This window comes from Anas acuta, chromosome 23 (genome assembly GCF_963932015.1).
Source record: "Anas acuta chromosome 23, bAnaAcu1.1, whole genome shotgun sequence".
NCBI lineage: Eukaryota > Metazoa > Chordata > Aves > Anseriformes > Anatidae > Anas > Anas acuta.
In genome coordinates this window covers 1684874-1700394 of record NC_089001.1, presented here as the reverse complement: position 1 = coordinate 1700394, position 15521 = coordinate 1684874, and the positions used below count along the sequence as shown (strand labels likewise).

The 15521-nt window shown below is 41.5% G+C and overlaps 1 protein-coding gene across 12 annotated transcripts in view; it reads right to left on the bottom strand.

Moving 5' to 3' along the window:
* The window catches only part of CADM1 (cell adhesion molecule 1), a 177246-nt gene that overhangs the window by 12242 nt on the left and 149483 nt on the right, over window positions 1–15521 (bottom strand). For 8 of the 12 annotated variants that reach the window (XM_068659530.1, XM_068659532.1, XM_068659536.1 and 5 more), the window contains 2 exons: window positions 8358–8390; window positions 1965–2018 (listed from right to left, as the gene is read on the bottom strand). The exons of 2 other annotated variants lie outside the window; for them this stretch is intronic. In XM_068659530.1, coding sequence (XP_068515631.1) covers window positions 1965–2018; window positions 8358–8390 — 87 coding nt within the window. The remainder of the gene's footprint in view (window positions 1–1964; window positions 2019–8357; window positions 8391–15521) is intronic. 2 more of the 12 variants (XM_068659535.1, XM_068659539.1) reach the window with 1 other exon arrangement.

Sequence of the window (15521 nt, the reverse complement as noted above, 5' to 3'; positions counted from 1 at the left end):
GGGGGCAGCGCTTCCCACGCAGAGCTGGCTCAGCACTCACCTGTGCTACCCGTCTGACAGCTCAAATTTGCTGACACCAGTCCACAAACGGGATCCTATGTCAGTTTCTCAGGAGTCTGGGCATGAGTTATGTGATGGAGGGCAGAGTTTTGGTCATAGCAGAGAACAGTGCAGGGCTGGTTCTCTATTTCCCAGTAATACCGGTAGGTTTGACTTGGTAGAGTCACCCTTTGGTCGTACACAAACAACGTAGATAGCGACAAACGAAATCTTGAAATTCTTGGGAAAAAAAAATCAGTCTTCAAAACTGATGCTCCAAAATGGGTGTATGTTAGTGCACAAAGGGTGCTTGCTCACCTGCTCGGTACGGCCAGCAGTTGTGCTTGCACTGCTTTGTGGAAAATCTGAAGCAAATTTTGACTTACGTTTAAGATTCACAAAAATAGAAAAGTTCAAGTATATCGTCAGAAAGACATACTAGCCATTCAACACATCCACAGCTTTCTGAGAAAAGAGAATGTGTCGCTGACTGCACTGCAAGGGTAACAGCAAAATTCAACAACGTCACCCCCCGCCGCCCCCCGCAGTCAGTACTGTCACTTCTCAACGGCATGCTACACTTAACTTGTGCTGCTACCAAAAGCTGAGAAAGATTCACTTAAGGGAAAGACAGGACTGCTAGCAGACACCCATTTTGAGGAATTCCTTTGTGGAATTGTTTCCCGTTCTTCTGTTCATTCACCAAAATATGTATTTTCTTTAAAAAAATACAAATAAAAAAATAAAGCTTATCAGAGCAAAACAGTTACTTTCCATCCACACAGTGATATTCAACAGACACCTAGTGCTTCTTACCTATGAGATCTGGCCCAGGCCTGCAACAATAATTATTAGTATTGCTCAGGTGTTAGAATACATATCGAATTAATCAATCATTTCTAACCTCTTGGCCAAAGCATACCTATAGTAGCTTGCAGGAAGAGATGCTGCTGGTTTGATTGGGTTAAAGCATTTTACAGAAAAAGTTGAGGGCTCAGGGCTTTGCTTTCTGGGGTTAGTTTTCGTTGACTTTGTAAACTGCAAAAGGGAATAACAGTGCTAGACCCAAACCCTTCCGGGCAGGGCTCTTTGCATGCCCCCCGAGGGCAGGGACCCTGCAGGGATGGGTGGTGGGCACCGGGTGGCTCCTGGCCATCTCCAGGCTCCCTCCCATCCCGCAGGGAGCTGCAGAGATTGTCTGGGAAGCGGCAGCGAAAAAGGGGCTCGTTTCCAAAAGCACTAAGGAAGCCTGTCAAACCATGAAGATCAGAGGTTTAGACTGCTATGACCCTTGTTTTTGAACATACCAATTGCCCCAACTCACCCACCGAGGATGCTTTTATTTTTTCATCTGAATTCACGCAAATTTGCAAGGACCACCTATAAAGTCGCATTTATGCAACTTCCAGTTGCTTGTCGATAAAAAAGAGGTCCAAATCATTGTTTTTGTCTCAGCCAATAAAACAATCACCTCCTTTTGACCTCCCACCTGAAATTCCCCTTACAAGAATTTACCAAACAGCCTAGACGTAGAGCCGGCTGCACTTGCTAAAGACAGTTTTGCACATTACAGCGTAGTTGAGTATTTTACCAACAAAATTTCAACTCAACCATTCTCCAAATTAGTGTTAGGAAAATTATTGCAAGCTACCGAGGCCACAGTAGCTGGCGCACAGCCTGAAAGGTGAACCCCACTGCTCTGAATGCGCCTCCCCCATTTTCAGGTTTCACAACAGGGTGCCAATGCCCCAAAAAATGGGAGGGAAATCCCAACAGAAAACAGCGTAACTTCCAAATTGCAGGACTGTGTGCAATTAATTGCCACACCATAGCGACTATACAATGCAAAATGGCCAAGACGCAGAAATCAGTGGAACCAGTATCTACGTAGAAGAGCAGTGCTTTACCTAGGTGCTAGCCCTTACCTGAGAGATCCCCATAGTCCAGCTCCTCTGCGGAATTTGGCAACTGAGTAAAGCCTTACAAGTAAAAACAAACTCATTTTTCTTTGTATTTCTCAAGTGACAAAAACAACACACTTAAGAACTGAGGATGAATTTCTTGGGGGAAAAAATGAGTCAATCACTTGCCATCTTCTGCTGGTTTGAGCAGAGTAACTTGTATTTCAGAATTCCAATCATTTACTTTATTACTGACAGACTGGCAGAAACATTCCTCAGTCTACACTGTTAACACACGAAACATGTAGGTGAATCAAAATCACTCATTCATAACAGCATGCAGAAACCCCCAGACTCAGTCTTTTACTCATCAAATAGGGGCAAATTTCCCAATTTATTCTGGTTTGATTTAGGTTATATATACATGTCAATGTAATTTTTTCTTCCAATTTTCCAGAGAAATTAGATATTTTTGGTAATGTTGACAAGCACAGCAATTTATAAATTAAAGAATATTGAGGATCACATTTCAAAACTGTAAGGCATCTGTACTTGCAGACTGCAGGCTGTACCTTTTGTAGAAAAAAAAATAATCTGAAACTATTTTTTTTAATTTCCTAAATTCAGTGCATTTCTGGAAAAAGTATCTGTCCTCAAAGCTGATAAAGCAGTTCGACAAGACAAACTCTTGTGACCACAAAAGGCAGACACAAAAGAAACGCTATCACTACCAGCCATTTGGAAAACTGTCAGCAAAAGCTTGAAGACTGACAAAAATCCAGATGTTTTGTGGGGAGAACTGAGAGCAGCAGCAATTCAGCGATCTGTTAATGCACTAAGTGGCAGCTAAACACACGCTCTGTGCTTGCCCAGTTTCTGTAAAATGGATCCAGTGAATGCTAACAGATCTCAATTTGAGTTCTGGGCTTATTTGCAGTACATGATAACCCCTCTCTTAAAATAATGACTGGCCGAAAAAAAACACCAAAAAAACCCAAACACCTAATGTAGCTTAAATATGCTCCTGAATAACGTTGGAGAACAGGTTCCTTGTGCTTACAGGGGCTTTGGAGCACAAAGAGAATTTACCTGTAAGATGCTGGCCTTGGAGGAATAGAAATACCCCCAATCCCCCATCTACTTTTTACATTTTGGGGAGGAGGTAGCAACAGGGGGCTAGAGACGTGTTTTTCCTAGGACAAAGGCTTTCGTTTAAATAACAAAGATATTAATAAAGTATAATCAATGTGCAGACTTGTCTCCTATTGGAAAGCCATAAGCAATACATATATCTCATTAAAAATAAAAGTCTTTTTCAGTGATGGTGTTTAAAATATGTCATCGGGAATCTACCATCTGAATTATCTTCTAAAGCAGGAAGCCACTTAGATTAATAGCTAGAAATTTGTTTTTGCACCACTATTGGATTTCAGGGAGTTTTTACGATAATATATAAAAAAATAATTACAGTTGACTCACAGAAGCATTGGACATGCAAATCTGTGCTCTGCAGAACAGCCATTCAACTTTTCTCTCTCTAAAATTGCCCCTGTATAGTCTTCCCTTTCACTTACAAGGAACCACATTTTCTCAATAATGAAAAAGGGCAATGTTACATTTTTAATGAAGCAAAAAAATCTTTTTCAAAAGAAAATTTAACAATTCAACAATTCGTTTTCTACCTGCACCTGGTATACTTAAAAATGCCACTGAACAGTATTAAAATGTGTTGTGAGGCATTTTAAATGTGGTAAATTACTTCTTGATTTTTCTCATTAAACTTTCATATCAGCGATTAAAGTCCCTTCTTTTCATGTCTGATCAGAATGTATTCAAAGTCTGCAACTTCTTTTAAATAAATGAAAGCTAACTTTTCACTCAGATACAATTTCCCTGTCAAATAATAAATCTTAAAAGTGCGCAACCAGCACGCTGAGTTGCATATCCTGAAGCCTGATACAGGTGTTTAGACAATTAAATGAACACACCATTTATTTACAGGTTTATTGACAGAGTAATGCTTTGAACTTCTTCATAGGTTACCTCCAATTTTTAAGCAAAATATAATTTTTCCTTTGTAACAAACTGTAAATAACCAATTACAGATTCCGTTTTATGTTGTGTATTCTACAGGGCTGAACAGAAATCTTAACATGTGCATGGATCTTTGTGATGTTTTATTCAATTGCCCCAAGGATTAGGTCTGGAAAATATATTTATAAATGTATTTACTATTAGTTGCACTTTTAAGTAGGGCATTTTTAAAAAGGAAAAAAGGCAGTTGGACAGACAGAGCTGCTTGATAATGCTAATGCAGAAAGCACAGAGGCTTTTTTTTCCTTGTATGCTGTTTAATTTGGCAAGATTTGGAAGCTGACTAGTGCTCTGGCATGGCTGAGCTTTTGGCTTCAGACTCATTTTCAGAGACTGAACACAACTGGAAAAAGCAACAACAGCTTAACGCAGAAGTGTTAAATATTTGTTTACAAAACCTTGCTAAGACCAAAAATTCGTATCAGCCTTCAGGAAGTATTTCCAGCTTAGAAAATAATTCCTCTGCTCTATTATGGACAACGCATTTTCTTGCAACTCTTCGCTCTTGTTTGGGATGTTTTCGTACCATTGAACCTTCACTCCAGACTTCCTGCTTTGCCAGCTTCAGAAGAGATTTTTTACACCCTATTTTCTAATTAATGTTAGCAGAAGTTCTGCCTATCCTAAAAGAACAGCACCTTCCTTCTGCCTCAGGAAGGGAGCTGAAGGCAGCTCGGGGCACCCTGGTATGGAGCCAGAGCCTGCTGCTGGGAGGGATCGCCAGCTGCTGGTCCCTTTGGTGTATGCACCCAGGTGCCCAAAGACACACATGCATAACACATGTAGCAGACGTAACGCATGGCAATGGGCATTGTCTGTGTGATTTAAAAATCATTAAGAAGCTTGTTTAAGCTCTTAGCTTACCATAGGGTGGGGGGAAAAATTTTTTGGGGAAAAACATAAAATTTGTTACTTTTGCTGTAGCAAAAGAACATCGTGTATGAGGTCATGGCTGTTTTTACATGTTCTACTGGTACAGGAGGCAAAAAGCGAGCTTGGTAATCTCACACAAAAACTTTCTCAGAGGGCAGCAACCCTGCAAGGCTGTGTTCCTTAGAAAGCTGTGGAGCCAGCACATTTAAGAAATCAAAAATTTGCATTTTGATTTTTAGGGGGAGGAGGGGTACAGGAGAGAAGAAAGGGAATGGGAAAAAACATTTTCCAAGTTCAGTGGTGGCAGACTTCCAGAGCCGGTGCTGCCACAGCTGCACCAACGGGTGCCCTCATTTTGACTGCGTGCAGGCAGGGAACTGCGATTTCAAAATGCACCAGTGCTTCAGCCCCACTGGCTCCCTGACACATGAAGTGCAAAAGAGAAGGGAAGGAGGGTTTAAGTTCAGTAAACCCAGTGTAGTGCAGTGCAGCAGAAGCACAAGCCTTCCTGCCGGCCATGACCATGCTGTTATTGGAGTTCTGGCAATGAACAGTGCAGAGAAAGGAGACAGTGCATCAGAAAATTTACAGTTAAACTCTCATTTTTAAACAAAAGAGTTAACAATGTTCGTGCTTTAAGTCACTCATGCATTGCTGCTGTTAACTCCATTCCGTAAGAAAACAGGAATGGCAGGGGTTTTGCTACCGCTTTTACATGCATACACATACAGGACTCCTTTTCCCCCCAGTCCTCTAGGATACACTCCAAAAAATTAAATTACTCAAAAATCCTTTCCCCGATTGAAGTATTGTGCTGGTTCCACACTAGCCTTACGTTTCATTTTCTTTGCTATCAATCTCTTTTTTAGGTTTGGTTTGTTGGTTGTTTTTGTTTTTTTGTTTTTTGGTTTGGTTTGGTTTTGGTTTATTATTTTTTCTTCCCCCAATTCATTTGAAATCGTTTTTGGAGAAAATCCATTTGGCTTTAGTTCATGCCCATGCATTTCTAGTCATTCACATACATGCTCACTCCGATTGGACATTGGTAAGAACAAATGGCCAACGTACATAAACACCTGGTATACTCCATACACACTCCAGCAATACAAGCTTGGAAAGAAACCCCAGAGTCTTCGCAGGAAAAGAACCCAGGAGGGCAAACACAGTGGAGTTCAGTACAAAACAGGCTGATTTTTAAGGCAGAAAAGTCTGTCAGAACTAATTTGATTTGGTTTACTTGTCATTTCAGTTGTCAATCTTATGCAGCTGCTCTCCTCCCCCCAGAGGTTAAAATATTCAGAGGCCTTCCTTGAATTAAAAATGTGCTTTCTATGGCTTTCCCTGACACAAACATGGAGAGATTCCACGAGATGGAAACCATCAGGAATTGCACCGAAGAATCAGGCCAGGGTGATGTGGCCGCGATGCTGCGTCTCCCCCTGTCTGGTGCAAGAGCTTCCCGGCCTGACCTCAGGGAGAATCAGATTCTCATGGGCTTTTCCCCAGAGCAGCTCCAGTTATCCACAGATTAAGGGGACTTGTGTGTCAGAAAAGGCTTCCCAAGATGCCTGAAGTCAGGCTAATACCAGAACTATCTGACCCTTCCCACCTTTAGGAATCAACCCCTGCACATGCGGATTTCTAGTGCTGAAAAAAAAACAGAAAGATGTGAATTTGTACTATTTTCTGATAGCGTTTTTTGTTATTTTGCCTGAACGTTCTACCTTTTCTTAGCAAATCCTGGCACCAAAGGCACGGTTACCTCAGCTGAACTGAAGTACGGCGGTGGTGAGCACCCTGTGCCTGCAGTGCCCACCTTTCAGCGTGGCACTGCAAGGGCTGGCCAAAAGCTGATGGAAGAACCCCCCCCTGTGTGGCTCCTGAGGGGGTGGGAAGAGCAACTCCAGCTGATTTAACTGACAGGATCTCAGAGGCTTCTCAAGCTCCACTACTGGGGTAAGTGCTTGAGTAGATCGACCACCTTTAATTTCTACTGCCATGGAAAACAGCCTCATCTACATGAAAAATGCTAAATTGTTTACCTACATTTTCCTGTAACATCAATTACCTAAAGCTAACAAGTCCTTTTCTTAAGCTGTTATTTAATTCAACCACGCTCCCACGTTCATTGTCTTTCACTGCCTTTAAAGCCTTCAGGACTTTCCCCAGGGGTGATGATTGGGTGATTAACGTTTTTGCCTTCATCTGACTTTCACAGGCATTAGTGTAGAGCGTGATGAGATGTCACTTGGGACTTTTATTACCTTGCCATGACTTCCATGGCAGTAGCTACAAACTTACTGATGTTGAATCTCGACATTATACAAAATGTACATGGGGAGATCAGCAACATATAGAAAACAGAAGTATGTCTGAATACCTTGAAGTTTTACATAAAGTGGAAAAATGCATCCATGTAGGTAAATTGGAAAAAGAACTGCTTTTCCCTCCGTTTGGTAGGGGCAGTGCTGTTTAACCCCAATTTTACTCAGTCCTCCATCTGCCTATATTACCAGAGCTGTGCTTTGTTGGGAGAAAGCAAGAAAAAAAGATAGTTCAGCACTACAGACTTCTGGCTTATATAATTTCATATCAAAAAGAAAAACAGTTGATTTATCAAACTTAAAAAAAAAAACACTAAAATAGCAAACTCAAACATGGATTAGTCTTAATTAGAATTGTCAGAGGTTTTGGTTCTTCAGCTGAAAAGCAAGCTTGTGCCAAAAAACTGTATGCTCAACTTTCAGTCTGAAGTGACTATTTAAGCTTGCTTTAAAAATGTAGGAAGCTAAGGAAGCTGTCAAGCTGTTAGCTAGACTTCCTTGAGCAGATGAGAAGGGTTAGTTTGCTAGACTGCTATGCTGATAAGAAAGTGTTGCTATTTGTTTTTAAAATCTCCTTCTGCAGTGTAATAATGAAAACTTCCCTTCTGACCTCCGAGGCAAGGGGCTTGTCTGCCGAACTCCCGCAGAATACCAAGCATGCCGCTCGACTCTGGTGCTCCTGCTGGAGGCCACCTCTTATAAACTTGAAATAAAATTTAAAAAATGCTGAAAATTTCATGCATCTCTTAAAAAATTAAATTTGAATTAATATTTTCAAAAGCCAGATTTCTTTTTAATGTTTGAAATGATTACCCCAGTAATCGAGATTGCTGAATAAATTATTTGCTTCCTTTGCACTCCTCTTACATGTGCGTCATTTCTCCTGGATTTTGGGAATCGGTGCTGGCCTGGAACCGCAACAACTGGCTATGAAACTCACAACTGAAATGACAAGACTAGACAGACTTTCAAGTCTTAAAAACTATGTTATATTTATGAGATCAGTCCACTTGAAACATGGTTTTCCCTTGAAGACTACATTTTCCTTTTTTTTCTTCCCCTTCCCAGGCTTGTCTTGCCACTCAGCAGTGCTGAGAAATAAGATAAACAGGAATGTGATACCAACCGTGAACTGCTGGTTCTGTCGTCGCCGTTGTGTCTACACACGGGAACAGAGGATTGGAGGAAGGGAAGAAACAGGAGGAACAGCATGCAAAAAAAGGGAAAATGGAAAAAATGGAACAGATAATATATGAGCAAGCTTTCAAAGAACATTGCGTGACAAGCAATAATAAAATGAAAGGCAAAAAGCATTTGAAGTGAGTTGCACTGTTTAGAAGACATGCCTCGAGTTCAAAAGCTATGAGCCTGAGGAAAACAGTAAATTTTTATTTATTTTTTTTTCTCCAGGACCTTGCCAGAACAATTACTGGTGGTTGCAAAGTCATGGGAACATGAGATGGGGAGAACACCAACACCAACTCTTCTGTTGGTAAGTACCAAAACAGAAGCTCAGGACCAGCACACAGAGCTCCAGCACACAGAGCTGATGCTTTGAAAATATTTTTGTTTTTACACATTCAAACATTGCCTTCACCAAAACGCTCCCTCCAACATCCAGTCCAGGTACCTGATCACCTGGCAGGAGACAGTGAATGAATTGTTTCTTTTTTTTTTTTTTTTTTTCACTTGTTTCAGTTTCTTCTCCTTCGCAGTGTAACCCCTGAGTCCCGACCATTTTTAGAGTTGGCAAACAAATGATAAATCTCATTGCACACTAACTGCATACATGGCCTTTTTGCCTTCCTTATGCTGAACCACGTGCCCACAAGCTGCATCTCTTTTCAGTGTAAAAAAAGCTGTTCTAGAATGGACAAATGCAAGTAGATATTCCCAGTCCCTCTGATGTGAAACACGTCCTGAATTCTGGAGCTGAGTTTCATTGGGTCACACCCTCAAACTTTTTTTTTTTTTTGTGGTCAACAGTTAAATTATTTTTTTTAGGGGTGGTTGTTGGTACAAAGCTGACTTTACTCCATTGACATTGCAAGCCACGGGAAATTTCTTGGAGTTGCCAACTCAGTTTCATCTTTTCAAAGGTGTTTGGAATGTGCAATTCTACAGACAGACCCAAAGTCACAGTCTTTTCTAGACAATTCCATCTGACAGCACATTATGCTATTTCAGATACCACTGGGTCTGAATCATATGTCCTTCATGTTATCCAGAGTCTCATTATTAAGTAATCTCATCTGGTTCTAGATATCCTCCTCCTGTTTGCTAGGACCTATCAGTTGCTCTTACTAGACAGACTTGTTGGCTGCTTGCTGTAATAGTCTGACTCTTCAGGATATAACCACAACTTTGTGAATACCTATCAACACTGACAGTAAAGCCCAGATGTGCTTATTCTCAGCAAAGACAGGGCTTCAGAGAACTCTGCTTGGTTTGATGCAGGCAATGTTTAAATGAAGTGCTCTACTGCATGTTTTGCGAACTAGCCTGGAACTTCGGTTTTGTAGCAACAATGGACAATTCACATTGGTGTTTCTGCTCATTAATTGCTGTCCGGAGAACCCTAGGAAGGGTAGCCTTCCTGCACATTCAGAAAAAGCAGTGGAAAAGTGAGGACCCATTCCTTTTTAATTTAGCTGAGGACAGCCCTAGTCTGGTTTTCTGAAGCACCAATGAGGACAGGAATCATACAAGGAATACACAATGCTTACAGATACAAGGTCTACATGCTTTAATTATAAAAGCAAAACAAATAAACCCTGCACAATTTAACAAACTACACCAAAATTTGCATAACAGATTATCAAGCTGTCATTAGCCTGTTTCCACTGCCAACATACACTGTTCTCATCTTGGCAATCAAATCTAACACACACTTAAATATGCTAGCATTTGTTCTCCTGCTGGGAACTCTGGTGGAGGCTGCAAGGGAAGCCTTCCAAAGCACAGATGAGAACAAGACTGGGACTCTTCTTTGTTTCTGAGTAGCAATCCTCAAATAATGCCTCATTTTTACCAAGCAAATGGTGAAGGGGAAAATGGTGGTGAAGGTGAGGGGGGAAGTTGTGTTTAGAAAGGATTATAAAACTGAGTATTAATTCCTGAGATAGCATCTTGGCATCTATAAATAGTCTCAATTTACTGTCTTCCTGAAATAAAAAAAAAGTTATGTCAGCTTTTACACTAAATAGAAAATCTGCTGAAAGCAAACTCGTATTCACGTGCTGGAAGAGATATTAGTCAAGAAACAGTGCAAACTGGACAGTGCATCTCGCTTCCCCATCTGGGGACAGAGACCAACAGGTTACAAAAAATAAAGTTCTCAAGCAGTTGTAAGTGCGAACAAATATCCAAGTCAAACAACATGTTGGCTGCAGCTGGAATGACAAAGTTATGATTAGCAAATGGTTTGGATGATTGCAATAGGAAACACAGACCAGTTAAAGTTTAGAATGAATTGTCTGGAAGTCCAGTTCAATCCCAGAGTCTTCTTTGAGAACGATTGTAAATACACAGTGCTCCAAGAGGAATAATCTCACGTTAAAATAAAGCAAAGGATACACCCCAACACACACACACTACTACAGCAGTTGCATTACAAAGGAGAGAAAAATTGCCATCATTGCTTTGGTATGAAATTAATGAATATACGTAGAACTGTGCATACGCCAAGCTCCATCGCTCTTCTGCCTTATGTAAGAAGGAATATCCCAGGCCCTGCAATGTTGCTGCTAAGACAACCCAGAATTTTAAGACAGATTGGCTAACTTTAAACTTTTTTTTTTTTTTTTTAAAAAAAAAGAATAACCATCTCTATATGCCAGACCAGACATACAGAACTCCAGTGATCAGACTTCTGCCCCAGACCCTAGATGAAAAAACATCCCCCCTTTCCTCATGTATGGAGTGACAAGGAAGCACTTGATATGTTTCTGACTTAAAGGTTTAGCAAAGCCAGCGAAAGACTTTGCCATCACCAAAAAGCACCGTTCTGGTCGTAAGTGACAGGTGTGAACCGCTGTCACACAGTCGCACCAAGCTGATGCACATCAGTTCAAATGAGCTGGTGCTGAACCAGGGCTGTTTTACAAGATGTGGCAAAGCAGAGAGGATGAAGAAAAGCAGAGAAACAAAGAAGCTCCATGTGGCACTTTTGACCTTAAGATGAAGATGAAACAGACAAGGGTTCTTTTCCTGATTTCAATCAGGAATACTCAACAGAAGTTGCTCTATGTAGAAGTATAACCAGTGGAACAGTCTTTCAAAATCTACCTGTATGTAAGTTCACTGGAGGACTGATTCATAATTAAACAGGGAAGTCGAAATATAACTATTGGCCTCCATAAAGCTCCACTTTTCACTTAATAATGATTTCTTTTTAGTATCAGTGGTAAGAACAGACTTTACCGTGGCCAGCTCTTGAACAAGGACAGTAACACACTGTGCTGTGATACAGATGGTGGCATCTGCCAAACAAGAAAACTCGAGCAACACCCAACTTTTACGCATTCATCGCTTTAAGTAGCTACGCAGCCACACACACACACATATCTGCATGCATTTATGAAATTACTGCACAAAAGCATCTGGGCAACATTTAGTTGAGTTACGAGCTCCACTGTTATGCCTTCTAATTTTTTCAAATGGATTGTCTCCAACTTAAAACTGTTGGCTGAGTGTGACAGACTGGGCCTTTAAACCAGTCCGTAATTAGTCCACAGCCTTGAACAGAATGAGCACGATGGAGAAAATTAAAACCCTAGTAGCTAAATTAAATTCACCAACTTGAATGCTTATTTTCTTTCTTCAATTGAACTGCAGTGCTACAGCCTTAGAGAAATACACTGATACATTGGAGCTTAACAGCAGCTATTGCAAAGAGCATTACAGCAGCACCTAATCAAAATAACAGCAAAACACACATTTCATATACAGCTTTCTTTTCTTTTTTTTTTTTTTTTCTCTTTTTTTACCACTTTCAATAGATATCAATAACTATGAATATCTACTTGATACTTTGACACTTGAGCACTGACTTGTGGAGCTCTTATTCTGTCTGATTTTCTAGACTACTTCACATTTAGTTACCAGGACAAGCACAGATCCCCTCACAGTACTGTTTTCACAGCAACCTTAGGTATCAGTGTTCTGTACTATACACAGAAGATTTCTGCTTTATTTCAAACCTTCAAGGCAAATAAAAAAAAAAAACTACGCAAATCCTCCTAATTTCCACTGACCTGTGACACCTGTTAGACATTAACAGTCGTGTTACCTTTCAACTACACTGTGAGACAGTTGTCTGAGGGGCAAAAGAGCTTAAAAATCCCCACAAAGTGAAAAACCGCAGCAGTTCTTCCGTTCTCCAAATATTCCTCAGAAGGATGGATAAAAATGTACTGTGCATTATGATCCTATATGACGGACCTCTGTAAAGTGATTCCAGCTTGTGCTGAAAGCTTTTGTGTATGGGCATGTTGCAATGCACCCCAGGGACAATTTGATTTGCAGAGCAGATGTTTCACAAAAATAATCACAATCTGTATGTGACAAGAACAAAAATATTCCTAAATCAGTGCTGCAGCTCAGGCTACGCCTTCCTATGTTTTTCCAGCAAGCTCTAAAAGGATTTTGTTTTTTATTTAAATCCTGACCTCCTGAATATAGTGCCAAGAACCTTTACAGATTCAGCTGAAACTTCATCCAGAGGCCAAGACCAACCTATGCAGGCTCAGGCATTCACCCACACCACTCTGCTGGCTCTGGCTGGAAGCACCTTGTGTCCAGAAAGCTGGCCCACCACGCTGTGGCATACAAAACCTGTGCAAATGTTGCCCATCTGTACTCCACCCATGCTCAGCTCAAGGTGTCCCAGGGGATGGGGTGTCCTGTGCACGGCTCCCTCCTGCCCTCGCTTTCCTGAACATCCAAGTTTTCGGCAGGACACAAAGATGGTTTCTGCACCGCTTTCACTGCATTATCACCCATAACACCAGGCGTGACAGTACCGTGTCTGCTACTGACTGTAAGTGGTACCAGAAGACTGGATTTCGTTTCATTTTTAACAGGCCTGTGAGTTATTCTCTCTTCCTTTATTCCCTTTAATGTGGTCACATACCGGATGAAAATGTCAGAAGAGTGCAGTATCATCTGTAAATTAACTTGACATTTTACCGGGGACATGCAGAAGCTTCAGCTAAAAGCAAAAGCTAAGCAATAAATAATTTGGGGAAGCAAATCACCACGCCAAGTCTGCCCTGGGAGGCAGGCAGCACCTGGCCCCGCACGAGGCTCCCCTTGGGGCTGTCAGCACCACGACCGCTCTGAGCATGGAATGGGCAAAAAGCACCCAAAGAGGACGTGTGTGGCCCTCACAGCCAGGCTGGAGCCGACCACAACCATCCTTTTAATCTGCCAGGGGAACAGACACGCTCGCTATTTATGATGAAACTCCCCGTGAACACCACCACCAGAAACAAACACAAGCAACCATACCTGGTCAGATTTAAAGCCTGCGATGCTGCTAGTGCACATGTACTTCAGTAATCCCCACGTTGCCTCTTCACCTCCTACAAACCTGCTGCAAGGTAATTTGAGCAAAGAATGGCTTTTATTGCATTCTTCCCACCCACTACCTTTTTGGATTAGTGTTGGAATAAATCCCATACAACTGTAGTTTTTCCACACAACCAGATGTAATCAGAAAATAAAAAACTTCTGCTCAGGATAAAATAATCATTATCCTCATTTTAAAGAAGTTTTCTGGCATGTGAATTCATGGCCTGAAAATGTCACACCATTTCTTTCTCAATAATTTAAGATTTCTATATATTATTACTTCTTCGGTAGCTAATATGGTATAAAAATGTGGTTTTTTTATATGGACCATACAGAGCTGGCATCTACATAGCCTTTGTCAAGTAGACACAAAGGATCTCCGCCCTCACTCACTTCCAGTAGGCTAATGCATGGCCCCCAGGGGCAAAAAGGAGAGCTCAGCCAATACACGAGACTTGTTAAGATGCAACGTTCAGATTCAGCATCATTTAACCGTTCCTGTTGTGGAGCTTGCTGACTTTAGAACAACTTTGAGAGAAACTGAACTTTCTTGGGCCTGCTTACAAAAAAAAAACCTCGCCATCCCAGAGGATCTTGTAGTGTTTTGACAGCACGAGCTCAGTGCTTTTCAGTGGGTCTCATCAGGGGGCATGAGCATTCTTGGGAATTTTTAATCCAGAGCCACTGCCAGCAATGCCTCAGCCCCCTGAACATGCACACCTGTTACTGCATATTCTAAGGGATATTTGGTTTTAAAATAGGGTTTAAAACTGCACTAAAGACATGCAATAGTCACATCTGCCAGCTTGGCACTGTTGCAAGATGGACAGCCTGGGCTTCGCAGAATCAATAGCACCCAATGCAAGGCTTGAAATACTGGTAACGTGCATGCATGTTGCACCCTCAGGTCTCCACTAGAACAGTTGCCAAGACACCTGCAAGATCTAGCTGCAGAGAAAGTGTGATAAATGCAAATTTGGATGTACAGGTAACTCTGTAGATCCTGGGGCGTGGAAGTGTATGTGCTCGGCAAGTCCAGAAGGCAGCAAAAGAGTGTTTGAAATGGCAGGCTAAAACACTCCATTCTTCCTTATGCCAAGGATGAGGGCTTGGTTATTATGAAGAACCTTTATCTCCCAGGAAACAACAGCTGTCCAAAACCAGTATTTCAAGTAACAACTCCAGGGGTAATTCAAATTATGCGGTTTGCTCTGCTGTATCGTATTGTACATCTTAATGAACAAAGCCACAAGGACAATTTGAACTGATAAAAAAGGGCTTGCCGGTGATAACAGCTGAAACACCAAAGGATGGTCAGAATATCAATGCAGTTGGAGGATATACTAAAAAGATCAAAATGTCACGCAGGAAATCTTTTCAAGCACCTACACTGAAGCAAAGCAACAGTGACAGAGGAAAAGCTTTAAAGGTCGTGCTGTTTTGGAAACTTCACCACTGTTCAGCTTTTCCTTCTCCTGGAAGAAAGAAGTACGTTAGCTTTTCAGAGTTTAGCTGTGATCTTCCCCCAAACCTCCGTGCCACAATACTACTTTATCAGCTCAGCATGCCTTTGCAGGTCAAGCCCACAGCAGCGCTGGTGCAGCATTTTGATTTGTAAAGCAACAGCAGCTGCTAAAGGCACCCTGTGCTTTACACAGTGATTTCAGGGGGGCTAGGGATGGATTGTGAGCACAGCCCAGAGCTCACTGCACCCCAA